Source organism: Bos indicus, chromosome 7 (assembly GCF_029378745.1).
Source record: "Bos indicus isolate NIAB-ARS_2022 breed Sahiwal x Tharparkar chromosome 7, NIAB-ARS_B.indTharparkar_mat_pri_1.0, whole genome shotgun sequence".
NCBI lineage: Eukaryota > Metazoa > Chordata > Mammalia > Artiodactyla > Bovidae > Bos > Bos indicus.
Window position 1 is genome coordinate 7,890,773 of NC_091766.1, and position 26,483 is coordinate 7,917,255.

Below are 26,483 nucleotides of genomic sequence, written 5' to 3' on the forward strand. Positions count from 1 at the left end.
GGGTGTCTTGGGGCTGGTGTGTGGTGAAGTTGTACACTTCCTGTCTTGTCTTCCTACCACGAGGCGAGTGGTGCATGTGAGCCAGCTGTGACAGCCCCAAATAGGCTCCAGCACCCCTTGGTCCCTGCCGCCAGCGCCTTGAGTCCTCTGGTCCTGGTGGTCTGCTGGGTGCCTCCCACCTTCTCTCCCGCTCTAGGCCAGCCCTACCCCGCACTTCTGTGCAGCTTGGGGGTGATACTCCTGGTGACCTTTCTAAGGCAGCTGATACCCACTCCCTGGATCCTTAAGGGCCCCATTGCACTTTGTCCCCTCTAGTTCCTCCAGTGGGCCTCTCTTGCTCATGGCTGCAGGGAGGTGGTGAGGGCTCAAAGCCACTTGTCCCTCTTCTGTGTTGGAAAAAAGTGTTTTCCCCACCAAGGCCATGAGATGAAAGGCCATCTCAACCCCATCCAACCTTTTCCCTGCGACACAGTGTCCTATCCAGGTCATACTTAATGCACTGACCGCCTTCCTGCCCCCAGCCTCCCTTGAGCTGCAATTTCTGTTGCTGGCATCTACCCTGGGAGGGGAGCCCGGCCTGGGAGAACGCCCCGTCCTCTTCCTCCTGTGTGCCATGCTCCAGCCTTGTGTGTGTAGGGTCCCCTCAGCCCTGGGCTTCCATCTTCTGTGTGGCCCAGCGTTCCTTCACCCCGAGGTCCCAGACACCCGGCTCGTGGCCCAATCCTGCAAATTACCCAAACTGCTCCCTTCATACGTTGTGACTCGAGTGTCCTTTCTACCAGGTCTCATACGTGACCTGTAGAGTCCTGAGCCCTGTATCCTGGCATCTCTAGTATCTGGGTTTGGGGCTGGGCCTGCAGTTCCCCCACCCCAGGTGTCCCTAGTCACTGCCACTCAGGTAAAAACGTGTCTGTAGCCGCAGAGTTCTGTGTCACTGTCTTACCTCTTGCATGGAATGGTGAGTTCTGGCAGGGCACGAGGTCTCCCTCACCCCTCTAAGTGGCACACTACACCAAGGCCGTACGCCTCTCCAAAGCTTCCTTAGCACTGCCCTCCGTGAAGCAGCTACCAGCGGAGCTAGCCCCACTTTGGGCAAAAAGCATGTGTCCTCCAGCACCAGCGGCAAGAGCCGGTACCCTGGTGAGGAGCGCAGGGGAGGCCACGCGAAGCGACGAGATCCCAGCTCCCACCTGGTGGTCGGTGGCTTCCCTTCCCAGCCTTCGAGCCCTGGCCAGGCTTACCCTCCCTGTCTCCCGCTCCAGGATGTGCACCCAGCGGTGTTTGGCGAGGGGAATCCTGTGGGCCAAAGTTCCTTAGCATGAAGCTCTATAGAGGCGGGGTAGAGGGGCTCAGGGTGGCTCTTGCACACTCCTCACAGAGACGGGCACACCCCAGATGTGCCCACACAGTGGCAGCAACAAGCCATGGGCTCCTGAGAAGCCAGGACACATACTTTGTCTCCCTACAGCACATGAACCATGTCCCAACACAGGGACTTCTCTGAGGCTGGTCTCCTGAGAGGAAGAGGAGTCTGGCCAGTGGCCGCCGCCTCTGCTGGCCACAGCATCGAGTGCCTCCCTCATTGGTTCCTGGGTCGTCCAGAGAGGCTGGCTGGCTGGCTTCTCTCCCTCCACAAAATGCACAAGCTTGTCAGCACTTCCTGCTTGTCAGCACTTCCCGCTTGGCAGCGCTCTCCTCGCCTGTCCCACGGCTCTGTGGCCAGGGCCTTGGCCCGTGCTGGCACCAGTGGTCCCTGTCACCACCTGTACATTTCTGCTTCTCCTGGGACAATGGGAAGGCGCAAGTGTCAGAGGGCAGTGCAGCTGGAGGCCGCTGAGTTGTTACTTTTGGGCTGTGTGGCTGGGGCAAGTCCCTCAACTTCTCTGAGCCTTACTTTACTAGTTTCTTAAATGGATAAGATCATTTCAAGCACCGTGGTGGTCCCAGGGTGAAGCAGGTTGGGGTGCAGATGCTCAGATCCCTGTGGAGGCCTCTGACTAGCCAAGAAGGGGAGACGGTTGAGCCAGGAGGTCCCTCGTAGTTCAGTCCCCCACACGTTCGGGTGTGCTCTTGTCATGAAGCTGATGGTCTGGAGTTTGGTGGGGAAGCTAGGCATGGTCCCTGCTAGGAAAAAAAGCCGCAGGCAAATGGGTAGGTGACACCCACACATCTTTCCCTCCCCTGTGACCCCTCCCAGACGGAACCCGGCCACCCTCCCTCTCACTGTCACTTGGCCCTTCTCCTGAACTCACCCTCTGTTTTCTCCTCACTCTGCGTGGAAGGCCCGCTCCCAGTCTTCTCCCTTAGAGCCTCACCGCCTTCTCTTTACCTCCACAGAGATGGCTCCGAAGTCAAAAAAGAAGGGGCACCCTGGGAGGGAGCAGAAGAAGGTAGGTGGTTTCAGGGGTGTCTTTGAGCAGGTGGGCAGTGGCTGCCTGCTTGTGTGGGCCCTGGCGGGGAGGGGTCCTGTGCTTGGCCCAGACACTGTGGCCTACCTCATGTCAGCCTGTCCTGTCTGTCTGCAGCACCACCACCACCACCATCAGCAGATGCAGCAGGCCCCGGCCCCCATGCCCCAGCCCCCGCCGCCGCCGCCGCCCCAGCAGCCCCCGCCGCCGCCGCCGCCGCCCCAGCAGCAGCCTCCGCAGCAGCCCCCGGCCCCGCCCCCGCCCCCCTCCATGCCACAGCAGGCGGCCCCCGCGATGAAGTCCTCGCCTCCACCCTTCATCGCCGCCCAGGTGCCTGTGCTGGAGCCCCAGCTTCCAGGCAGTGTCTTCGACCCCATCGGCCACTTCACCCAGCCCATCCTGCACCTGCCACAGCCCGAGCTACCCCCTCACCTGCCCCAGCCTCCTGAGCACAGCACTCCGCCTCATCTCAACCAGCACTCGGTGGTCTCTCCTCCAGGTGAGCGGTGACCGTGCCCACTCGGGTCTTAGTACGGTGACGGGCTCCTCTGAGCCACGGGTAGAATCCCTCTTAGCCTCAGCTGTCTGGTTGCTCGGGGTCGATTAGCCGCTCCTTGGGCCCATTCTGGAAATGATGCCAGAAGTGTGGACAGGACAGGCCTTGCAAGGAGAGACCGTGCTTTGGTGCAGAAGATACTGATCCAGGTCTGGTGGGCCAGGCCTCGCAGTGCGAGGTGGGAAAGGATGGGACTACTCTGTGGCTCCCAGTCAGGGGTGGGAGGGCATGAACTCTCATCCTGCAAGGGATGTGGGGATGACGAAAGACCTGGAGGGTGAGTGGAACGGTTGGAGGGGAGGGAGGAAAGTTAGGGGCATGGAGCACAGGGCAGGATGATGCTGGTGGGGGGGTGGGGCGGGGGGGGGCTTCTTCCTGTAGCCCTCCCTGGATGCCATCCTGACTCTCGAGTTCTGGGGAAGCCAAGGAGGGTGGGGAGAGGTTGCCAGTTGAAGGGAGACAAGTCAGAGGGCGGGATGGAGGAGAAAGGCTGGGCCGGGGGCCGCACAGTGTGTGAGCCTCACCACCTGGCTCCCGTCCTTGCAGCTTTGCACAACGCGCTGCCTCAGCAGCCATCACGGCCCAGTAACCGAGCTGCCGCCTTGCCCCCCAAGGCTTCCCGTCCCCCCACTGTGTCGCCCGCCCTGGCCCAGCCACCCCTCCTCCCGCAGCCCCCCATGGCTCAGCCCCCCCAAGTGCTGCTGCAGGAGGACGAAGAGCCGCCTGCCCCGCCCCTCACCTCCATGCAGATGCAGCTCTACCTGCAGCAGCTGCAGAAGGTGCAGCCCCCCACGCCACTACTCCCTTCCGTGAAGGTGCAGTCGCAGCCCCCGCCCCCCCTGCCCCCGCCTCCCCATCCCTCCGTGCAGCAGCTGCAGCAGCAGCAGCAGCCGCCACCCCCACCCCCACCCCAACCCCAGCCCCCCCCCCAGCAGCAGCACCAGCCCCCCCCACGGCCTGTGCACATGCAGCCCATGCAGTTCCCCGCTCACATCCAGCAGCCCCCGCCGCCCCCTGGCCAGCAGCCACCCCACCCACCCACAGGCCAGCAGCCACCCCCGCCGCAGCCTGCCAAGCCTCAACAAGTCATCCAGCACCACCCTTCACCCCGGCACCACAAGTCAGACCCCTACTCCACTGGTAAGTGTCCCCACCCTGCCCCCGGGCTTTGGGGAGGCTGGCTCCAGGCCCAGAATCTCATCCCCGAGGAGCCAGGTGGGTCAGTTGGGCACAGCAGGCTGACGTGAGCTCAGAGCTAAGTCTCGGAGGCTCTGGGTTGGTTGGAGAGACACAGCTGAAAAGAGGCAGTGATACAGTGTTTTAATCAGGTGTGCATCTTGCTTTCAAGCCAAGGTGACAGATTAAGCCCTCAGTTGGTCAGTTTTTTGGAACTCACAGTCAAGATAGCATTACAGTGCATGGTGATTCCTGTAGGAAGGGGAGCTGAGAGCCCAAGGAAGGTACCTCCTCTGCCTCTGGGGGTTGGGGCAGGCTTCCTGGAGGTGACTAGAATGAGCAGGAGCTGGTTTAACAAACAGTGGGGTATAAGGTCCAGGCTGAGCCAGGAGCAAATCTGGGCAGCAGTGGCTCTCTGGATACCTGCCTGAAAAGGTGCTCTGCTTTTGGTGTCAGGAGGCCCCCCTGGTGGAGCTGGAAACATGTCAGGGAGAATTGGGCTGAAGCCCAAAGGTAGCGCACAACTTTCTGGGAAACCACTCGTGTCTTCTGCTCCCAGTCTCTAGCCTGACCTCCGCTGCCCATTTTCAGTCAACAGCATCGGGCAGGCCAAGCCCTCCTGCCTTTCCTGAATACTTGTTTTCTAGGTGTCTCTGACCAAAACAGTCTGGCAGTATTCTTGTTGATGCCTCATGGTGTGGTGACATGTGAGGGTCAGAGCTGAGGGTCCTGGGCTTGGCACATAGACTGTGCAGCCTGACCTGAGGGGTGCTGTGGGTGCTGCCAACAAATTGAATAAAGCTGTTGGCTTAAGGCTGTGATTTTTCCTAAACCTGGTAAAAGTTGTAGGTGCCAAGTGGCTCGCTGTGCACCCTGAGCTGAGAGCAGCTGGCCGTCGTTTCTCGGGAAGACCAGTAACAGTCCCAGCAGCTTGCAGATGGCTGGGGGTTTCCTCAAGTCTGAGACCAGGGCTCGTCTGGTGATGAGATACCTTTGGAAGAGTCAGCATCTGGAGCAGGGCAGGTTCCCTCTGGCTGCCTGTGCTTACAGTCCCTGGGCCCATTTCCGCTTGAGTTCTGTGGCCTAGACTGGGTCACAGGGAGTGATGTGTGTTGGAGTCCAGCTGGGGGCTCTGGGTCAAAGGCCAAGTTTTTGGAGGCCAAGGAGGCTTAGCAAGCAACTCTGGGGAAGGCCAACTTGCAGGCATTGCCCCAGGCTGCTCGGCTCCCCTTTAGGTCCTGCTGAGTGAGCCACCAGGAGGCAGGAGATGCCTCCATGTCACAGGCCTGGGAGCCATCAGCTAGATCCTCCTCAGAAGGGGCTCCCAAGGGAGCGACCCCCCCCGGGGGGGGGGCTTGTTGTACTTGTGTGTTTGTGGATTTCTGGCAGGCCTGGGCCAAGGCTGCCTGGGTACCCCCAGCATTGGCTTGGATGAAGGTGGGTGTGCCGGGCCCTTCTCCCTACTCTGTGGGCCTTGCAGGTTGAGTTGTGTTGGGGAGGTTCCTGGGGGTCCGGCCTTAGACCCGAAGCAGCTGTCCAGGCAGACTGGCCTAGTCACATGGGGACAGCTGGGCACCGAGGCTGCCTGCTCTGTGGGGTTACTGACATCCGTCGTGTTTGACCCAGATCGTACCATCGGACCACCTGAAGAACTTTTAAAAAGGACTTAAGTCCAGACCCCACGTAGGCCCAGATGTATCTGTACTTCTTAAAGTTTCTTAATGAAGGCTGTTTTTCCTGACACACAGTGCTATCAACAACCAGAATTGAGTTCATGGCTCCGTAGAGCCCTGTTTTACAGTGAGCGCAGTGAACATAATGAGCTCAGCTGGTGAGGAATCCGCCTGCAATGCAGGAGACCCTGGTTTGATTCCTGGGTTGGGAAGTTCCCCTGGAGAAGGAATTTACCCATTCCAGTATTCTTGCTTGGAGAATTCTTATGGACAGAGAAGCTTGGTGGGCTATAGTCCATGGGGTTGCAGAGTCAGACACAACTGAGCCACTAAGCACAGCACAGTGAGCAGAGGGCCCGAGGTGCCAGGGGCTGAGCTGTTGTGGGGCTTCCCTGGCTGGGCTCAGGGCCTGTGACCTCCACACCAGATTGGCTGATAAGCTCCTTGTTCCTTCTCTTAGGTCACCTCCGTGAAGCCCCCTCCCCGCTTATGATACATTCCCCCCAGATACCACAGTTCCAGAGCCTGACCCACCAGTCGCCACCCCAGCAAAATGTCCAGCCTAAGAAGCAGGTAAAGGACAGGGCTGGGCATCAGCCCCCAGGGGTGGGGACAGGCGGGACCAGAGGTGGCTGTCTGCCTCACCAGCTGCCATGCCTGTGCTGTCCCAGGAGCTCCGAGCGGCCTCTGTGGTCCAGCCCCAGCCTCTGGTGGTGGTGAAGGAGGAGAAGATCCACTCACCCATCATCCGCAGTGAGCCTTTCAGCCCCTCACTGCGGCCGGAGCCCCCCAAGCACCCGGAGAGCATCAAGGCCCCTGTCCACTTGCCCCAGCGTGAGTGCCCTCTCCAACCCCTGCAGAGGTTGAGGGTCTCCGGGAGCCTGCACTGGGTGTGAACTTTCTGTGGGCCGGTCAGCCATGCCCTGCTGAGGTGGGTAGGGCCCAGGCCCATGGGCTGTTTGTGTTCCAGGGCCTGAGATGAAGCCTGTGGATGTCGGGAGGCCTGTCATTCGGCCCCCTGAGCAGAATGCACCCCCACCAGGGGCCCCAGACAAGGACAAACAGAAACAGGAGCCGAAGACGCCAGTTGCACCCAAAAAGGTAGGAGCAGTTGGAGCCATGAATGCCCTTCACTCCCACCCCACCCAGGGCACTCAGGGAGCTGCCTGGGTGGGTGCATCCTCAGACTTCAGGCCTCTTGAGGAGTCCAGGCACAGCAGAGTGCCTCACCAGCCCCGTGGTCTATCTGTCTCACAGGACCTAAAAATCAAGAACATGGGCTCCTGGGCTAGCCTGGTGCAGAAGCATCCCACCACCCCATCCTCCACAGCAAAGTCCTCAAGCGACAGCTTCGAGCAGTTCCGCCGCGCAGCCCGAGAGAAGGAGGAGCGCGAGAAGGCCTTGAAGGCGCAGGCTGAGCACGCAGAGAAGGAGAAGGAGCGGCTGCGGCAGGAGCGCATGAGGTGGGCGTGGGATCTGGGTGGGGCGTGGGGCTCCCTGGGCTCAAACCTGTCCCCATGTGGATGCTGACACAGAGCCCTGCCCTGCTCAGGAGCCGGGAGGATGAGGATGCGCTGGAGCAGGCCCGGCGAGCCCATGAGGAGGCACGGCGGCGCCAGGAGCAGCAGCAGCAGCAGCGCCAGGAACAGCAGCAGCAGCAGCAACAGGCAGCTGCTGTAGCTGCCGCTGCCGCCCCCCAGGCCCGGAGCTCCCAGCCCCAGTCCATGCTGGACCAGCAGCGAGAGCTGGCCCGGAAGCAGGAGCAGGAGCGAAGGCGCCGGGAAGCGGTGAGCCGGGGGGCTTTGGGCACTGCTGGGAAGAGATCCACCCCTGGGGGAGTTGAGAAAGGGGACCCTGAGGTCCAGGAGGTGGCGGGGGCCGAGCTCTCCTTGTTTGTGCTGTGCTGGCCCTCTGGGCCTCCAGGGTGCTCAGGCCTGATTCAGGAAGTACTACAGTGTGGGCTTGTGGGGAGAGCCGTCGATGGAGGGCAGGGCGGGGATTCTGGGAGCAAGGGCAGAGCATGAAATTTCACTTCCTCTTACCCTCCTCTCTCCTCCAGATGGCAGCTACCATTGACATGAATTTTCAGAGTGATCTGTTGTCAATATTTGAAGAAAATCTTTTCTGAGAGCACCTGGGTGACTTCTGACTTTGATTTCCTGGCAAAACGTTGACTCTCCATAGTGTTAGGGGCAGCAACGGAGGCAGTAGCAGCGGCGAGGGGGTGTCTTCAGGCCTGGCTCTCCTGCATGCTATGCCTGGGGCAGGCCTGGTGGGCAGCTGAGGATCGCAGAGCCTGTCTGCCTTACAGCCAGCCGCACGTCCTGCCACCCCCACAGGACATCGGCACAGGGCACGCCTCGCCATGAGCAAGTGCCGGCTAGACCCAAGCCCCGAGTCCCCGCGTGTGGGGCAGAGGCCCTTCTCTCTGCCAAATGTCTACACAGTATACACAGGACATCGTTGCTGCCGCCACCGTGACTGGTTTACTGTCCCCAAGAGCGTGACGTTCGTGACGTCCTGCCCACCGGGAGTCCTTTCCCACACCCCAGCTGCCGCTGCCCACACCCAGGAGACCAGGGCAGGCTTGCAAGAGCTGGAGGTGGCAAGGGCGCTGGCCCACCCCCTTGCTGGCACTGACTTTGCCTTGAACAGACCCCACCCCTCCCTTCCCCTCCCCCCACAAGCCTTTAATTGAGAGCCGCTCTCTGTAAGTGTTCGCTTGTGCAAAAGGGAATAGTGCCGTGGAGGTGTGTGTGTGTCCATGGCAATCTGGAGCGAGGTGACTGTCACACGCGTGTGTGTGGGCCGGCCTCGCCTGGCGAGTGAGGCCACCAACCAAAGTCAGTTCCTTCCCACCTGTGTTTCTGGTTTTGTTTTGTTTTGTTTTTTTCTATATATATATTTTTTGTTGAATTCTATTTTATTTTTAATTCTCTCTTCTCCTCCAGACACAATGGCACTGCTTATCTCTGAAATGGTGTGATCGTCTCCTCATTGAGCGGCGGCTGCCACCGCGCTGTGGGTAGTGTGTGACCGTGGCTGTACTGTGTAGTGAAACATAGTTGGCATATCTTTGTTTGAAGTTTGTTGGTGACTCCACCAAACTGGTGTAAAAAAAACTCAAAAAAAAAAAAGAAAAACCCACACACACACAAAATACAAAACACACAAAAAAAACTGCCTACATTTTACTCAGTTTCAAACTTTTACTAGTCTGTTTTTAATTATAAAACCAGAAAACTGCGTTTTCTTATTCTTTTTTCCTCCCCCCATTTGTTGGCTTCTTTTTATTTTTAATGTAAAATCTGTTGGGGTTTTTTTTTTTGTTTGTTTTTGAGTTTTTTGAGTTTTTTTTTTTTTTTTTAAACCAGGAGAGGAAGGGCCAGGGGGTGAGGTGGGCACAAGGGGCCATTAGCCACAGACTGAGGCAGAGACTCCCTGCCTGGCGCTTGGCCCTACCAACCGGCTGCCCCTTCCCGACTTTTTTTTTTAATTTTATAATTGGAGCCCTTGGTGAGGTTACGCGTGCCATGAGAACCCACTCTACACCATGACGCTGGCGCCTCAGTGTTGGCCAAACTCTGGAGTCATTGACTGGTTTGACTTTCATACGGTGAATATGCATTTGGTCTGTACTGATCATGGAATAAACACATCTCTCTTTTTTAATGCTGGCGTCTCCCTGATATTTCTTTGTGAACCACCTGTTGTTGCCTAGGCTAAGTCTGCCCCCCCCCCCGCCCCCCCCCGCCCAACATACACACACACACACGCACGCACGCACGCACCACCTTGGTACAAGAACTACCGCCTGGGACCACCTGGCCTGTCCCTGGGCAGGAGCTGCCCCCTCTAGACTGAAGCTGTTAACTGGGAGCCCAGGTATCCCTTCTCCCTGTGGACTCGAAGTTGGTGACATGCTCCAGCAGAACCTGGCCAAAGTCCAGACAGTATTCTTTCCCTTTGCCCTTCCTCCATCCTGATCTCCCACTCGCCCAAAGGACTTGAGCCACGTCTCCCACCTTGCCTGCCTCTGCCGAACTCCTTTCATTTAAGCTCAGGGTTAACAAGATACTTAGATAATGTACATCTCCCCAGATAGGATCCTCACCCCACTCCACCCCCAAGCCTGCTGGGTGGACACCCTGCTGGGCCTGCCTGTGCACCCATCTGTACACACATGCCCCAGCCACAGGGCAAGGGCAGTACTCAAGAGCAGCCCCCAGTATGTGAGATGAAAGTTTATCACTTACACGTATGCAAAGACACAGTGGTTGAAACATTTCCAGCACTGTTTATTAACCCACACTCTCCTTTTTTTCAAGCAGAAAGGCCCTGTATCTTGGGTTTGGGATCTGCCAAACATCCCAATTGATGGTATATGTAGTTCAGGCATTTAGCCAGAGACCTGCCCCACTCCTGCTCCACACTCCTCCCTACCCTCTTCCCCCTCCCACAGCACTTCCTTATAAACAAACCACTGTGCTGGTTCAAGTGTGACTTATATTTTGGTTCCATGGGGTTTCTTCCTTCTCATCCCACTCTCATTTTTTGTTCGGTGTTTTGTTCAGAAACTTCCCCAGGCCAAGTCTGTTTAGCTGGAGAAACGGTTTGTCTGCACCTTCCTTCTAAAGATTTAACTCTGCCATGGCCCTCTCCACACCTCCCTGAAGGGTGTTTCTCTAACTGGGTTGTTATTAGAACTTGGATCTACTATTTAATTTCTCTGGCCACTTCCCAACCCCTCCCACAGTACTAGAAATCTTAGTTCTATACAAGAGTAAGAGGTGTGTACGAGCCCATACTGTACTGTATGCACGGATCGCTTGGCCAATAATTATGTCAGTGAATCTGAGACTTGTATTAAACACTTTAGACATTTGTAGAAGGGAATTCGTAGACTTTTCACTTATATACTAAAAGTTTTTTTTTTTTTTTTTGTGCAGTTCTCATTGCAAAAATAAACATTTGTACTGAATATAAAATTATCATCCTGTGACTACTGCTGTCTTTTTGTCTAAGGGTAGAGCTTGGGGATGGGTGTGGGTAGGGGGAATGTAGGAGTCAGTGTTCTGCAGAAGGGAGATCCACAAACACCCCCCAGCCATGACTGGTTGGTGTGTGCAGCAGCCAGGTTAGAGGCCTCAGGAGGAGGGATTCCTGGATCAAGTGGTTGGAAAATTGATTTGATGGGAAATGTAAGTGAAACCAAAGCCATGATACAGGCTAACTGTGCAAGAAAAGGTAGGTGATAAATGTGAGGTGAACAACTGTTTGTACATTGATACGCAATGTAATCATAGATCTCTGTTGGGCCCTGAAATGAACTGTTTACTGAAGCTGCTGCTGCTAAGTCACTTCAGTTGTGTCCGACTCTGTGTGACCCCATAGACGGCAGCCCACCAGGCTCCCCCGTCCCTGGGATTCTCCAGGCAAGAACACTGGAGTGGGTTGCCATTTCCTTCTCCAATGCGTGAAAGTGAAGTCCCTCAGTCGAGTCCGACTCTTAGCGACCCCATGGACTGCAACCTACCAGGCTCCTCTGCAGAACCACATAAACCAGATTTCCCTTAAATAGGCACCTGTGTGGTAATATCAGCAAGAAAAACAAGGAATGGGCCTATCTGAACACTGATTGACCTTAAGTATAAAAGGAAAAAACCAGGTGTATAAAATGTTTTCCATGAGAAACCAGGAAACTAGTTTGACAGTGGTCGATAACACGTCCCCACAGCTCTGAGGTGCCTGTTCACTCGCCCACACCATCCCCAGCCCTTCTCTACTGGCTGCTGTTTTAAAGTTTGCCCTTCCTTCCCCAAATTTGGATTTTTTATTACAGATCTAAAGCTCTTAAAATTTTATACTGATTAAATCACTACTGCAGTATTTGATTAAAAAAAATAGGGACCTATGAACTTAATATGGTGCCAGGACAAATATAATGTTGAGCAGCTTTGACAATACAAAGGCAAGGTTAACTGGTAGATGGGAGATTTGATGATGGTGTTCAGTAGCTAAGTCGTGTCTGACTCTTGTGATCCTGGGTACTGTAGCCCAACAGGCTCCTCTGCCCATGGGATTTCCCAGGCAAGAACATTGGAGTGGGTTGCCATTTCCTTCTCCAGGGCATCTTCCCGACCCAGGAGTCAAACCTGCATCTCCTGCATTGGCAGGCAGATTTTGCCACTAAGTCACCACAAAAGTCCTTGTGAGGAAAGATGAGAGGTGACAAAATGGGGTAAAGTTAGAGGAAACCAGTAGGAAAACTAAACATGGATACAGCTCCTGCAGTGGTGGTGACAATGATAGTCAATGCCCCAAACTGGTAATCAAAAGATAAAACCACATAAACACATTTAGAGATAGCTATTAATAAATATCGAAAGTCATCCCAAAGGCTGCCTCTGGTTGGAGGAAGAGGTGGAGCCCAAGACTGCTGTTTTTCTCAAGTCCTTGATTGCTGTTGAGTCAGCTGTTAGGCTTCAGGCAAATGACTTAATACTCGAATTTCAGGCTCTTGGTTTATAATATGGGAAGGTGATAGTATCTACACTTAATAGGATTATTATCACGGTTAAGTAATGAGTAACTTTGAAATGTTTAGGATCTTGGGAGGAAGATTGCAAAACTGGAGGAGGAAGAAGCTACCCTGCCGGGCTTCTCGTCCAACCCTCCCTGCTCTGTTTCCTCTTTTGACCAGAGTCCCAGTGATTCGACCAGTCCGGTTCTCCAGGGCCCGGGCCGGGCCTGCCCTCTAGGAGTTAAGCTCTGGTCTTCACTGGCTGAGTCCCGGTCTCAACAACTGCGGATTGGCTCCGGGGCTGGACCTGTAGCCTGCACGTCAATAACCGCCGCTATCCAATCACAGGCGTGCAGGGAGGGCCAACGGATCCGCTGGACCAACTGGAGCCGGCGCGGGGTCTGGGCGGCTGGACCACCGTTGGAACCAGAGCTTAGTGTAGGTACTGCCAGGTCCCTTGGAGTCAGACTGAGGGGAGGATCGCGCGCTCCAGGGAGGGGAGCTCCTGGGAGATGAGGGTAGCGGCAGGAGCTCCCGAGGCCTCCTTGGGCCGCGGCGACAGCCCGCGATTCCCTCCTAACCTTCGCCATGGCACTGCCTATCCCCCTTCTTCCGCTTCCGGGCCCGCCTGACCCGCCATATTAGGTTCCGATCCCGGCCCGCCTCATTGGCCCGTAACCAGGCCGACTCCCAGCTCATTGGTCCATCCCTCTCACCGAAACCATCCAGACCCTGCCTCGGGGCTTCTCCGCCCAACTTAGGGCCCGCCTTCTCTAGGCTCCATCCTCATTCCCGGCCTCCTAAGCCGCGCCCCTAGCCCATATAAGGTTCTTAGGCCTAGTTGGGGCCCACATTTCCAGCTAGTAGGTTGCACTTACCCTGCATTGCCCCGCCCCTTTGCCCCAGACCCCGCCCATTTCACCCACAGCGCCTGCTGTCTTCTGTTCAGGCCAGACCCCAGTCTCCCTCTAGATCGGGCCCCCCTCACCCGATCACCCAGCCAACTCCGTCGTCCTACTAGACCCCCGCCCCTTAAGACTCGCCTAAGCCTTTCTAGATCCCTCCCACAGCCCGAGTCTTTAGCATCCCTTCTCCCCAAGGTTCCACCCCAACCACCTGAGTCTCGTCCTCGCAGCCTCCTCCCCCGCACCTCGAGCCTTGCTCCCTGCCACTGTCGCGCCCAGGTGTTTATCTAGCACTTGGTTGAGTTGTAAGCCATGGCAGTTTCGGTCTGAGCCGCCCGCCTCTTCTCTCGGTGCGTTCAGCAAAGCCCGACGACACGGAGGGGCTCCAAACCAAAGGCGGCGGGCTCGCCAGCCCAGATCCCGCCTCGCTGCTGCAGCCCGCACCCCTCGCCCATACCCCAGACGGCAACGCGGTAGTCCCGGGACGCGGAGCCATGCCCGAGCTGGTGGTGACGGCGCTACTGGCGCCCTCGCGCCTCACTCTGAAGCTGCTTCGTGCCTTTATGTGGAGCCTCGTGTTCTCGGCGGCGCTGGTGGCTGCAGCTGTCTATGGCTGCATCGCGCTCACACACGTGATGTGCCGGCCGCGACGCGGTTTTTTGGGGCGCCCCCGGCACACCCCACCGGTCTGCTTGAGCGACCCCACGCTGGGAGAGCACTGCTTCCTTATTCTCAGGGTGAGCATGACGGGGGTGCGGAAGGGGGCGCCGTCACCGGGCTTTCGAGGTTCAAGGATCCTGGAAGGCCGGCCCGTGTTGGATTGGTGCGGAATGGCAAATGGTTGAATCCAAGTCTGAGTACGCATGTGACCTGGGAGAAGGGAGGTGTTCAAGCCCGGGGAAGAGGGGTTTCCCAGGTCTCAGACTGTGCCCTCCCCCAGAGCTCGGGCCTGCGCCTGCACTATGTCTCCGCTGGACGCGGCAAAGGGCCCCTCATGCTGTTTCTGCATGGCTTCCCTGAGAACTGGTATGTCGGAGGCCCAGGGTCCTGGGACGCACAGGACCGGATGCGCGAGGAAGGGGTGGGGTCGGGCGGGCGGGAGGGGTGGGGTGGGGCGGGAGGTGTGGAGCTTGGACCACTAGAGCACTGAGGAGACGGAGACAAGGGCTGGGTAGACTGGGAGCCCCTAAGGCAAAGTATATCGGGCCTAGACTGGAGGACAGGAGTCCAAACGGAGATAGATGGAGACAGAAGGCCCTGAAGGGATGGGACGAAGAAATATCCATGTTGAGGCTGTCCAGAATCCAGGGCGCAGCTGACCTGCTGTGGTTCCCCATCCTCCCTTCTGCGAAGTCCTGGGCAGGAAAGTGGGGGTCACCCCAGGGTCCCTGCTGGGCATCATGCAGAGGTGCTGCCCTGGTACCCTGACTCACCCTCCCTCCCTGGCCCGCCTAACAGGTTCTCCTGGCGCTACCAGCTCCGGGAGTTTCAGAGCCGCTTCCATGTGGTGGCTGTGGACCTGCGGGGATACGGCCCCTCCGATGCGCCAAAGGATGTGGATTGTTACACCATAGACCTACTGATGGCAGATATCCAGGATGTCATTCTGGGCCTGGGTAGGGAGGTGCCCCCGTCCCAGCCCTGGCCCCCCTCACCCCTGCTTCACCTCTACCGACATCTCACTTACACAGTTTCCTCTGACTTCCCTGCCAGGTTATTCCAAGTGTATCCTCGTGGCCCATGACTGGGGTGCACTCCTAGCCTGGAATTTCTCCATCTACTACCCATCCCTGGTGGAGCGAATGGTAGTGGTCAGTGCTGCCCCCATGTCAGTGTACCAAGGTGTGTCGGGGAGTCCTGGATGCTGGAGTGTGCTTGTGTGAAGGGGTGTGTATGTCTGTGTCAGCACTTCTATGTCCATCCATCCTAGTCACCACTCCAGGGGCTGGGGGCACAACGGTAAACCTGGCTTCCTTCCCCCATGGTGCTGTCAATCTATAATCCATGACAGTACACCAAGGAGTAATCCACATTTTTGTGAGCACTTACAGGTTACAATTGCTTTTTTTCCCCCCAAGATCTACTATTTATTTATTTTATTTTTGGCTGTGATGGGTCATCGTTTCTGCACGTGGGCTTTCTCTAGTTGCCATGAGCAAGGACTGCTCTTTGTTGTGGTGCATAGGCTCCCCATTGTGGTGGCTTTTCTTGTTGCAGAGCATGGGTTCTAGGTGTGTGGGCTTCAGTAGTTGTCACATGTGGGCGTCATGCAGAGGTGCTGCCCTGGTAGCACCTGGGAGTTGTGGCTCCCAGGCTCTGGAGCACAGGCTCAATAGCTGTGGTACACGGGCTTTGTTATTCCACAGCATGTGAGATCTTCCCAGACCAGGAATTGAACCCGTGTCCCCCTGCATTGCAGGGTGCATTCTTAACCACTGGACCACCAGGAAAGGCCCTACAATTGCTTTGACAAGGAGCCTGCATAGAGTAACCTACACAAGCCTCCTGGGCTTATGAAAATGTTATTATCCCATGGTCCAGTTGGGGAAACAGAAGCAACTACAATAACATTTGAGATGTCATTTCTCTGGCCACCAAGTGTCCATCACATCACCTAATTTTAAATCCCAGAATTGTAGTCAGAGCTGTATTATCTCTCTTTCTTTTTTTGTTGTTTCTTATCTGTCTCCATCTCCAGCTTCCTGAGGGCAAGAGGGTTTTGTCTGTTCCATTCACTGCTATATCTCCAGAGTCTAGAACAGGGCCAGTAGGTGGTCAATAAATGTTAGCTGAATGAGGCAGGAGAAACGCATTCAGACATGGCAGGGGGAGCACGCCAGTGGCTCAGGGAGCTCCTGGGGACTGTGGAGGAAAGTGCCCCCATTCTGTGGGTACAGTGGCCACTTAGGAGAGAGACAAGCTTATTCCCTGGCCAAGAGAACCATTGAGTGTCCCCACAGGCTCAGGCAGGCAGCCATGGTATTCCTGAGTCTTGGCATATCTGTGTGCACGATCTGGGTGTGTGTCAAGTGCAGAGGTGTGGGGCCCGCAGAAACCCAGGCCTCACACCTGCCTCCCTCTCCCTACCCTAGACTACTCTTTGCACCACATCGGCCAGTTCTTCCGTTCCAACTACGTGTTCCTATTCCAGCTTCCCTGGCTGCCCGAGAAGCTGCTATCCATGTCTGACTTCCAGGTGCAGTAGGGTGAAGGCCCAGGGCTGGGTGGAAGGTCGTGGGCTGGGACTGAAGCCGGCGTCCTGTTGTTATGCCCAGATCCTGAAGACCACCCTCACCCACCGCAAGAGGGGCATTCCACAGTTGACCCCCAGTGAACTTGAAGCCTTCCTTTATGACTTCTCACAGCCTGGTGGCCTCACCGGGCCCCTCAACTACTATCGAAACATCTTCAGGTGAGGACCCAGGGCCTGACAGGCTCAGGAAAGTTGTGGGCATGGGGGTGGGGGTGGGGCAGCCATCCTTCTGCCTGTCTGTCTGTCTGTCTTGATCATAGGACCTTCCCCCTGGAGCCCCAGGAGCTGGCCACACCCACACTGCTGCTATGGGGGGAGAAGGACCCCTATTTTGAGCAAGGGCTGGTAGAGGCCATCAGCAGCCGTTTTGTGCCAGGCCGGCTCGAAGCCCACATCCTGCCAGGCATGGGGCACTGGATCCCCCAGACCAACCCTGTGGAAATGCACCAGTATATGTGGGCCTTCTTGCAAGATCTGCTGGACTGATGGTCCTAGCTCACTGGCTTGCATGCACCCAGGAGTTCTCACACTGGCTTGCATGGTCCCAGGTTGTATATATACGGATGGACTCTTGATGCACACGGATGGAATTCCTAGACTGCACACAAGTGCTTCTGTGGATACCCTCAGGCACACCACCCTCATATGCTCACATACAGGCAGGCATGTATGCACGTGTGAGCAAGCACTTTGACCCCTGGGAACCAGGTGTGCCTCTCTGGGGAGCTAGATACGAGTGTCCTACTTCTCCTTTCCATGAGGCCCCACCCATCTTGCCAAAGTCAAAGCCCAGAGCTGCGTTGACCATGAACTATGACCTTTCTGTCCCTGGCTTCCACCGCCAGTCTGGAGTCCTCAGCTAAATGCTGCTCTGTCCAATACAGTACTTGTAGCCACGTCTGGCTACTTCCATTTTAATGCAAGTTAATTAAAATTAAATAAAGATGAAAAATTTAGTTCCTCACTCACACAGGCAGGTGGAGGTCCTCCTCTCCAGCCAGGCCCTGGGTAAACTCCTATGATCTCCCTCCCGGTCATGACTCCTGGCCTTATGAGGTCAAATTCTCCCGCCCCAGCCTGGGAAAGATCCCTGGGATCTCTGTCTCAGATCTATGGGAAAACAGCTCTTGGCTCTGTTAGGATAAGTAAGATTGTGGACTCAGCACAGGAAGGGACCAGCTCCCTAAATAACCATCTGGGGTGTCTGGCCTGCCTCCCCAGTTCCTGGACTCTTCTGCTCCAAATTAACCAGAGTTTCTGCTGATTCTTCCTGGGGACTCTTGGCTCCAGCCTCCAAGTGAAGATCATACACATCAAAGGTGAACTATCCAGCCCCAAGCCGGTCACAGCATTAACTTTTATCTCCCTAGGCCTTGTCCTGGCCTCTGGGAACACTGTCAGGACTTGCAGCAGTGTGATGAATCAGTCTGAGGGTCTCAGAAATATTAATACCTTTCTCTTATCTCCAGGGGTTTCTCTGGTGGCTCAGATGGTAAAGAATCTGCCTGCAATGCAGGAGACCTGGATTTGATCCCTGGTTGGGGATGATCCCCTGGAGAAGGGCATGGCAACCCACTCCAGTGTTTTTACCTGGAGAATCTCCTGGACAGAGAGCCTAGTGGGTTACAGTCTATGGGGTCACAAAGACTTGGACATGACTGAGCGACTAACACTTTTTACTTTTTCACTTTTATCTCCGGGATGGGCCTGCCTAGCCAAAGCCTGCCTGCTGGTTATCCGCTCTGTCCTCCTTTGTCCCCTGCATAAAAATCCTTTCACTCATCATATGTGTCAGGAGCTGTTCTAGGCCCTGAGGATAGAGTGTATTCAAGGACACAGGCCCCCTTCTGGAGTTAACAGAGAAGAGGCAGAAAGAGCAACGTGGGTGTGTGACCGGTCCCAGGAAAGGTTTTCGTTTCAGGGAGTGGGAAGCAGTAACAGGAAGGTCAGAGGCTGGGGTATGCTTGGGCTACTGGAGTAGCAAACAGTGTGGAGATTAGTGCCTGCTAGGGTGGAGCGAGGGGGCAGGCTCGAGGAAGAGGCCACAGCCACACCGCCAGGGGCTTCAAAGAGTTCGGATCTGATTCTCAAGGGGAGCCAGGGAGGGTTTTCAGCAGGAGAGGGACATGGTTTGCATTTTGAGAAGCTCCCTGTGGCGGCTGAACTTCTCACGCAAGAGTGAGAGCGAGGAGATAGGCCCAGAGCCGCGCACAGCCTCAGAACCAGATGGTCTGTTAGCCCCATCTGAGCCGGGACCCCCAGACCCCACCCATTCCACCTCCTCCCTCTACTCTTCCTCGCCGCAATCGAGGGGCCAGGAAGATGAACGAGAGGAAGAGGGAGCCCGGGACCTTAGTTAAGGTTTAGGTCGAGGAAGCCTGTGTGCAGGATGAAGACGGTGTGTCGCGGGGGCGGGGGGTGGGCAGGGTTGGCCGTGGGTCTGGTGACCGTTGCTAGGGTGACGGGGAAAGGGCTGATGGTTAACCGGAACGGGTAGAGGTTGTCTGGGTGACCAGAGGGGCCCAGGAGAAGGCTGACGGGAGGCCTGGAACAGTTGCCAGGGCGACGGGGGAGGGGGGTCCGCAGACGGTTGTCAGGGTAACGAGAAGGCGCCGTCTTACGCCTCCGCGGCTGCTGGCGGGCGAAAGGCGGTGTGGTGGGCAGAGGGGAGAGGCGATCGGGTTGATTGGGCAGAGTCCTGGCAAGTGAGCCAATAGCAACTAGAGGCTTGGCCAAAACCCGCCTCTCTCAGCCTGAGCCAATCCGGGAGCGTCTTTCTTAGAGCTGAGGAGGAGCCGACACCCTGAGGTTTTGGACTCTGACTGAGGCCCCTCCCAGACACCGAGTCACCCTCTTCCTGCTCCGGACTCCCGTCTCCAGATCACCTTCCATCGTTTACTCACTTATCATTCACTCATTCATTCGCTCACCCACTCGTGTACATGTCGTTGCTGCTGCTGCTGCTAAGTCACTTAAGTCGTGTCCGACTCTGTGTGACCCCATAGATGGCAGCCCACCAGGCTCCCCCATCCCTGGGATTCTCCAGGCAAGAACACTGGAGTGTGTTGCCATTTCCTTCTCCAATGCATGAAAGTGAAAGTGAAGTCGCTCAGTCGTGTCCGACTCTTCGCGACCTCATGGACTGCAGCCCACCAGGCTCCTCCGTCCATGGGATTTGCCAGGCAAGAGTACTAGAGTGGGGTGCCATTGCCTTCTCCAACATGTCCTTGCTACCAACTGTAATACGTGGTCCTGCACCAGTGGACGGACAGGGGAGATACAGCCGGGCAGACTCTCCCAGCCCTATGTGGTCAGACCCCAGTGGAATGAGGGACTAGGGGCGAGGGGATGGGATGGGCACCTACCTGGAGGAGGCGGCCTTAGAGCTGAATCCTGCTGGAATGTGCTCCAGTCCACAGAAACCTCCCGTGCACAAGTCATTTAGCATTTCTGTGGGACTGGGAGGAAGGTTTGGGATGGGAAGACGTGGGAATGCAAAATGATTCCAACACGAGGCCAGGAGCCACATCTCCAGTACGACCAGGGCCACAGGGAAGGGTCCCAGACAGATCTGCATGTCTGGAATATTACTTGGGAGCTGGTAAGGGGGCAGGACCAGAGGGGGAAGACTGAAGGTGGGGAGGCCTGGAAGGAGAATGGGTGTGGTCCAGGCAATAGAGGATGAAGTCCAGGCACTCGAAGGAGGAGTAGAATCCCAGAGAAGACCAGAAGCACGTTTGCGGCATATTCAACCTGAGGGAGCGGGACCCCTGAGGCAGGAACCTGGAAGCATCTAATAGGTTAAAGATAAAGATAATCCCTGGGCTTATCCTTAAAGATAATGGGCTTCCCTGGTGGCTCAGAAGTTAAAGCATCTGCCTGCAATGTGGGAGACCTGGGTTCGATCCCTGGGTCGGGAAGATCCCCTGGAGAAGGGAATGGCAACCCACTCCAGTATTCTTGCCTGGAGAATCCCATGGGCGGAGGAGCCTGGTGGGCTACAGTCCACGGGGTTGCAAAGAGTTGGACATGACTGAGCGACATAACTCACTCAAAGATAATCCAGCAAGCATCCATGTTTGGTGAGGCAAAAGGGCACTGAAGCTGGGAGAGAGAATGAAGCCTCCCCAGAACAGAGTGGAGAACAAACAAGACTTGGGAGCCCCCAGCATCTAAGAGACAGGCAAAGGAGGAGGGGTTAGGGTTAGGCAGCAGAGGAAGTAGGCAAGGGTGATGCCCCAGAAATGGTGGGGGAGGAGGTCAAGGAAGAGAGGCATGCACAGCCCATGGTATCAAAAGCTACTGAGAGATTTGGAGGATTGAGCCATGCAGATTGTGAGGGAGAAAACCTGAGAATTCAGGCTGAGGACAGTAGACTTGGATGCTCTGAATGCAGTTAAGTGGAGATGGGAGGGAAGAGTGGGGACCCCAGTCGGGAGCCTGGAGGGAACAACTGACATTCAAATGGAGCAATTTGAGACAGATTTGCTATAGGGACCATATACAGTGGGCAGGGTTTGAGGAAACCAACAGGGGTTAGTGCAGCAAACCCCAGTGAGCACCCCTGAAGAGGCATGACCACTTCCGGATCCCCCTGCCTAGGAAGGGGGAAGGAAGGATGTTAGCAGAGCCCAGAGAGAGGTTTGTTGTTTCAGTGTTGTTTGTCGTTCAGTCGCTAAGTTGTGTCTGACTATTTGCGACCCCATGGACTGCAGCACATCTGGCTCTCTGTTCTTCACTATCTCCTGGTGTTTGCTCAGATTCATGTCCATTGAGTTGGTGATGCTATCTAACCATCTCACCCTCTGTTGCCCCCTTGTTTCCCAGGGGACAGGGTCTTTCCCAGCATCAGGGTCTTTTCCAGTGAGTCAGCTTTTCACATCAGGTGGCCAAAGTATTGGAGATTCAGCTTCAGCATCAGTCCTTCCAATGAATATTCAGGATTGATTTCCTTTAGGACTGACTGGTTTGATCTCCTTGCTGTCCAAGCGACTCTCAAGAGTCTTCTCCACACCACAGTTCAAAAGCATCAATTCTTCAGCACTTAGCCGTCCTTATGGACCAACTCTCACATCCAGACACGACTACTGGAAAAACCATAGCTTTGACTATACAGACCTTTGTTGGCCAAATGATTTCTCTGCTCTTTAATACCCTGTGGATTGTATGGACAGGACCTTTGGTCCAGTGATACAGTCAGCTGAAGTGGTGACCCTACCAGGAAAGATACAAGTGAATTAATATCCTGTTTTCTCCTCCTCCCTCCCCCTAACCCCTGCCCCACCGCTTCATCCTCCGCCAGTGCCTCCTATTGGCCAAACCCACTTGGAAGCCAGAGGACAAGGATGTCCATTGATACAGTCTGTAGAGGTCAGCCTCTTGGGGCGTAGAGCAGAATGGAGAAGGGGAAGAATGGAGCAAGCAGTGGGGAGAGATGCAGGGGAGAGAGATGAGCTCAGGGAAGGGGTGTGCATGTGAAATGAGCGTTTGCTGCAGGTTTCACTTTATCATAGAATCCCTGGTGGCTCAGATGGTAAAGAATCCGCCTTCGATGATGAGACTCGGGAGATGCGAGTTTGATCCCCTGGAGTAGGAAGTGGCAACCCCCTCTAGTATCCTTGCCTGGAGAATCCCATGGAGAAAAGAGCCTGGCGGGCTACAGTCCATAGGGTCTCAAGGATTCGGCGGGTACGACTGAGCAACTAACACTTCACTTTGTCACAGAAGAGACCTCAGCCTATGGCCAAAGAAAGAGGTAATGAAAAGCCAAGGTGGGGGGAATGCTCCCCTTCTCTGAAGCAAGAGGAAAAGTGCATGGGTGGGGGACAAGTGCCACACCTGCAGGGGAGAAGGAAGACAAGTTTCAGGAGCTGGGGCAGCAAGGAAGTAATAAAGGGTGTCAGAGTGTTTGGGGCTTCCCAGGTGATGCTAGTCATAAAGAACCTGCTTGTCAATGTAGGAGGCATAATAGACACGGGTTTGATCCCTGGGTGGGGAAGATCTCCCGGAGGAGGGCATGGCAACCCACTCCAGTATTCTTTGCCTGGAGAATCCCATGAACAGAGGAGCCTGGCAGGCTACGATCCCTAGGGTCGCACAAAGTCTTACATGACTGAAGCAACTTAAAAAATGCACGCACGCACACACACAGAGTGTCTTAGTTCAGAGGTGAGCTGGAAAAGATGGGGTCCTGGGTGAGACCCTGGGCAAGGAAGGTTGGAGTGGTCTGACCACACAGCCTGTGAGGCCAAGACATCCATTGGGATGTCCTACCCAGTGGAGGGTCTTAAGGCAGGGAAACCACTGCCTGCCCATCCCCCACCAAGGGTGGGAGTATGGCTTCCCTTCTTCCCCTGCCCAGAGCTGTTGAGCCAGTAGGTGCTTGATGGAAGTGAGTTCCTTTCTTTTCACTCCCCTTTCTTCCACTTTAAGCCTTCCCACCCACTCCTCCTTCAGGAGGCCCTATCAGCCCCCCTCTGACTGAGCCCTGGTCTAACTGAGGCCAGACATGTCCATGTCCAGATAGGGACTGGTTTCGAGCAGGTTCAAGTCCCAGCACCTGGGTCCTGCTGTTCCTCTGACACGTGCTGGGTATATTCATTCATTCATTCAGCTGACCGTTATTTCACCTACTGTGTGTCAGGCTCTATACTAGACATCAGGGATTCAGCAGTGAGCAAGCCAGAGGCCCACAGAGCTCAGAATGCTGTGGGAGCCAGGTAGGATCACAGGGAAGGGTCAGAGTGGAACTGAGAGAGGCCATGGGAGCCAGCAGAGCCCATGGGAAACTGCAAGGAAGGATCCCTGGGAGAAGAAATAGCAGTGTTGGAACTTCCCTGGTGATCCAGTGCTTAAAGACCCCACGCTCCCAATGCAGGGGGCCTGGATTCAATCCCTGGTCAGGGAACTAGATCCATCATGACGCAACTGAAGATCCCACACGCAGAAATGAAGATGCCACCTGACGCAACCAAGACCCAGCACAGCCAAATAAAAAAATTAAAAAAAAAAAAAGGAAATGGTGGTGTTATTGTTTCCAACCTTTTTTTTTTCTTCTTCTTTTTTTTTTTCGTTTCCAACCTTGATCAGGTCAGCTTCCCTCGGCCTAACCCCTCCAGTGGTGTCCACTGTGCTTTTCATTTAAACCCAGATCTTTGGCCCCTTGGAACTCGGCCCCCATCAGTTTCCCTGAGCACCTACCCCTTGCTCACTCTGCACCCAGTACCCTGGCCTCCTTGCTGTTCCTCTTAGCCACCCACCCCTCTCTCCTCTGGGCCTTTGCACTTTCTTTTCCTTCCACCTGGAACATGCTACCAGACTGTTTGCCTCTCTGGCTTACAGCTTACAGTCTGAAAAGCTCCTCCTTTCAGATCACAGTTCTTTTAGCTCAAACCAGTCTATCCTAAAGGAAATCAACCCTGAATAGTCATTGGAAAGACTAATGCTGGAGCTGAAGCTCCAGTACTTAGGCCACGTGATGTGAAAAGCCGACTCATTGGAAAAGACCCTGATGCTGGGAAAGATTGAGGGCAGGAGGAGAAGGGGGTGACAGAGGATGAGATGGTTGGATGGAATCACCAACTCAATGAGTTTGAGCAAACTCCAGGAGATGGTGAAAGACAGGGAAGCCTGGCATGCTGCAGTCCATGGGGTTGCAGAGTTGGATACGACTGAGCAACTGAACATAACATAAATATATTTATTCATTTATTTTTTTGGCCTCACTGCAACACATGGGATCTTATTTGCCCGACCAGGGATGGAATCCGCACCCCCTGCAGTGGAAGCACAGTGTTTCTACCACTGGACCTCCAGGGAAGTCCCTAAATATTTTTATTTATTTGGCTGGTCTTAGTTGCGGTACATAGGATCTTCGATCTTCATCGTGGCATTCGAACTCTTAGTTGTGGCATGCAAACTCCTTAGCTGTGGCATGTGGGATCTATTCATAGTTCCCTGATCAGGGATGGAATCCAGGCCCCCTGCATCGGGAGCTTGGGGTGTTAGCCACTGGACCACAAGAGAAGTCCCATGTCTTAGTTCTAATGTTCCCTTGTTAGCAACTCCCATCTCCATCACCTACACTGAAATCTCTTCACCTCTCATGTCCCATTCTAGGCTTCTTATTTGTTTACCTCCTTGTTTCTTATCTGTCTCCCCTATCAGGGCAGGAACCTGCTCGGTCTTCATCACCTCTACCTGTAATAGGGTCAGGCATGAAGTAGTTGCTCAGTGTGTGTTTGTCAAATGACTGAACGAAGGTGAGGAGAGCTGGAGGGCCAGAGTGAGCTGTCAGGTGACAGGAGTCTCCCAAGTTGGAGTAAGGTGTTCCAGGCAGTGGGTACAGCCATTGTGAAAACTGGAAAGGCTGAGGGCTTCCCTGGTGGCTCCATGGTAAAGAATCCACCAGCTAATACAACGGAGATGGGTTCAATCCCTGGTACCAAAAGATCTCATGTGCCACTGGGCAACTAAGCCTGTGCACCACAACTGCAGAGCCTGTGCTCTGGAGCCCGGGAGCCACGACTGCTAAGCACACGGACCACAACAACTGAAGCCCGAGTGCCCTAGAGCGTGTGCTCCGCAACAAGAGAAGCCACTGCAATGAGAAGCCAGCACGTTGCAACTAGAGAAAACCCTGCACAGCAGCCAAGGCCCCAGCACACAGCCAGAAAAAAAGCTAGGACTGGGAAACAGGGAAGAGAAACTGGTGAGGAAGATGTCGTTCTGGGCAATGGGAAGCCATGAAGGGTTTGAGCATGAGAGGGCTCCAGGGAGGCAGTGGTCAGGATCGCTGGCTGGGTCTGCAGCCCACAACCCCTGGGGTCCATCCCTTCCCCCCATTGCCCAGGCCCCATAACCCAGCGGCCCTCACTCCTGCTGGTTCTTGTTAGGCTCCCACAGCCTGGGTGTAAGGGCCTAGCCCCAGTTTTCATATGCAGAGGACAGGACTGTGGTCCCAAGAGGATAAGCGAAGGGCACATTCTCAGGTTCCCAGTCAGCGGGCCGGGGCCCAGCAGCTGTGTCTTGGCCTGGCCCCAGGTCCTGCATCCCTGGGGACTGAGCTCATTGAGGAGAAATGCAGTCCCTGGCCAAGGCAACCAGCAGGGGCAAGGGAGACGGCTCAAACCCACCCCTACCCCCACCATGTTGGGAACTGGGTGTCTGCCTGCTGCAAAGCCATGGGAATAATTGCTCTGACTGTCCTGACCCCCAGGGATCTGGACACCTTGGGCTATTCCTGCCACTGTGACTGGAGGGCAGAGGAAAACCGGAGCGGGGACCCTCACTTTCTGCCTTGCTGAGTTGGTGTCCTCAGAATTTGGGGGCTTCAGAAAGGGACTGACAGGGCTTCCCTGGTGGCTCAGTGCTTAAGAATCCTGTTTGCAACGCAGGGGACGCTGGTTCGATCCATGGTCTGGAAAGATCCCACGTGCCGCGGGGCAGCTAAGCTTGTGCACCACCACGACTGAGCCTGAGCTCTAGAGTCCATGAGCCGCAATTACTGAGCCTGTGTGCTGAAACTACTGAAGCCTGCACGCTGTAAAGCCCGTGCTCCACAGCGAGAGATGCCACCACAATGAGAAGTCTGAGCACCGCAACTAGAGAAAGCCTGCATGCAGCAATGAAGACCCAGGGCGGCCAAAAAGAAAGTAAATAAATAATTGGAAGGGAAAAAGAGAAGGATGCACAGTAGGGGCTCTGTAAACGTATCTTCTTTTTGTCCTCACTCCCCTTGTGCTATACTCAGCCTGTTTTTTCATCATTACTGCTTCCTCTCTGTCTCTGTCTGCCACAGGCCAGGGATCATTGGGTCAACAGAGTAGGAGACTTTGGACTTCCTGCCTAGCAAAATGTGTGTCCAGGTTCTTGGTTGCTCCTTGTGATGGGGAGCTCAGCACCCATTAGGGCATCTATTGCAGCAGAAAATCCTTTCTCAGGGGGGTCAGGGGAGGCACTGAAGTCTCTACCTTTGTCCCCTGGGCCAC

The 26,483-nt window shown here is 55.4% G+C and overlaps 2 protein-coding genes across 6 annotated transcripts in view; both read left to right on the top strand.

Moving 5' to 3' along the window:
• BRD4 (bromodomain containing 4) overlaps positions 1-9,485 on the top strand; it is an 87,605-nt gene extending 78,120 nt beyond the window's left edge. The window contains exons 12-20 of one of the 2 annotated variants that reach the window (XM_070792629.1): positions 2,338-2,390; positions 2,526-2,907; positions 3,511-4,104; positions 6,274-6,386; positions 6,485-6,647; positions 6,784-6,914; positions 7,071-7,276; positions 7,366-7,600; positions 7,873-9,485. In XM_070792629.1, coding sequence (XP_070648730.1) covers positions 2,338-2,390; positions 2,526-2,907; positions 3,511-4,104; positions 6,274-6,386; positions 6,485-6,647; positions 6,784-6,914; positions 7,071-7,276; positions 7,366-7,600; positions 7,873-7,941 — 1,946 coding nt within the window. In that variant the 3' untranslated portion in view covers positions 7,942-9,485. Of the gene's footprint in view, positions 1-2,337; positions 2,391-2,505; positions 2,908-3,510; positions 4,105-6,273; positions 6,387-6,484; positions 6,648-6,783; positions 6,915-7,070; positions 7,277-7,365; positions 7,601-7,872 lie in introns of those variants that run through there. The other variant, XM_070792630.1, reaches the window with a different exon arrangement.
• Positions 9,486-12,545: 3,060 nt separating this feature from the next.
• On the top strand, positions 12,546-26,128 carry EPHX3 (epoxide hydrolase 3). 4 transcript variants are annotated; one of them, XM_019963971.2, is made up of 8 exons: positions 12,554-12,778; positions 13,602-13,978; positions 14,182-14,267; positions 14,700-14,857; positions 14,955-15,083; positions 16,334-16,437; positions 16,517-16,653; positions 16,755-18,277. In XM_019963971.2, exons 2-8 carry the CDS (start codon positions 13,736-13,738, stop codon positions 16,978-16,980), a joined length of 1,083 nt encoding a protein of 360 aa, XP_019819530.2. In that variant the 5' UTR covers positions 12,554-12,778; positions 13,602-13,735; the 3' UTR covers positions 16,981-18,277. The 4 variants fall into 4 exon arrangements, with proteins under 4 accessions (XP_070648732.1, XP_070648733.1, XP_019819530.2 ...); XM_019963970.2 differs by having other exon boundaries at positions 12,554-12,774; XM_070792631.1 differs by lacking the exon at positions 16,755-18,277 and adding an exon at positions 25,890-26,128 and having other exon boundaries at positions 12,546-13,978.
• Positions 26,129-26,483: the final 355 nt, after the last annotated feature.

Excerpts from the sequence above, each read along its gene's own strand:
- EPHX3 (XM_019963971.2), top strand. The coding sequence starts at position 13,736 with ATGCCCGAGCTGGTGGTGACGGCGCTACTGGCGCCCTCGCGCCTCACT. Across the intron at positions 14,268-14,699 it reads CATGGCTTCCCTGAGAACTG|GTTCTCCTGGCGCTACCAGC; the intron begins GTATGTCGGAGG and ends CCCGCCTAACAG. Across the intron at positions 16,438-16,516 it reads TATCCATGTCTGACTTCCAG|ATCCTGAAGACCACCCTCAC; the intron begins GTGCAGTAGGGT and ends TGTTATGCCCAG.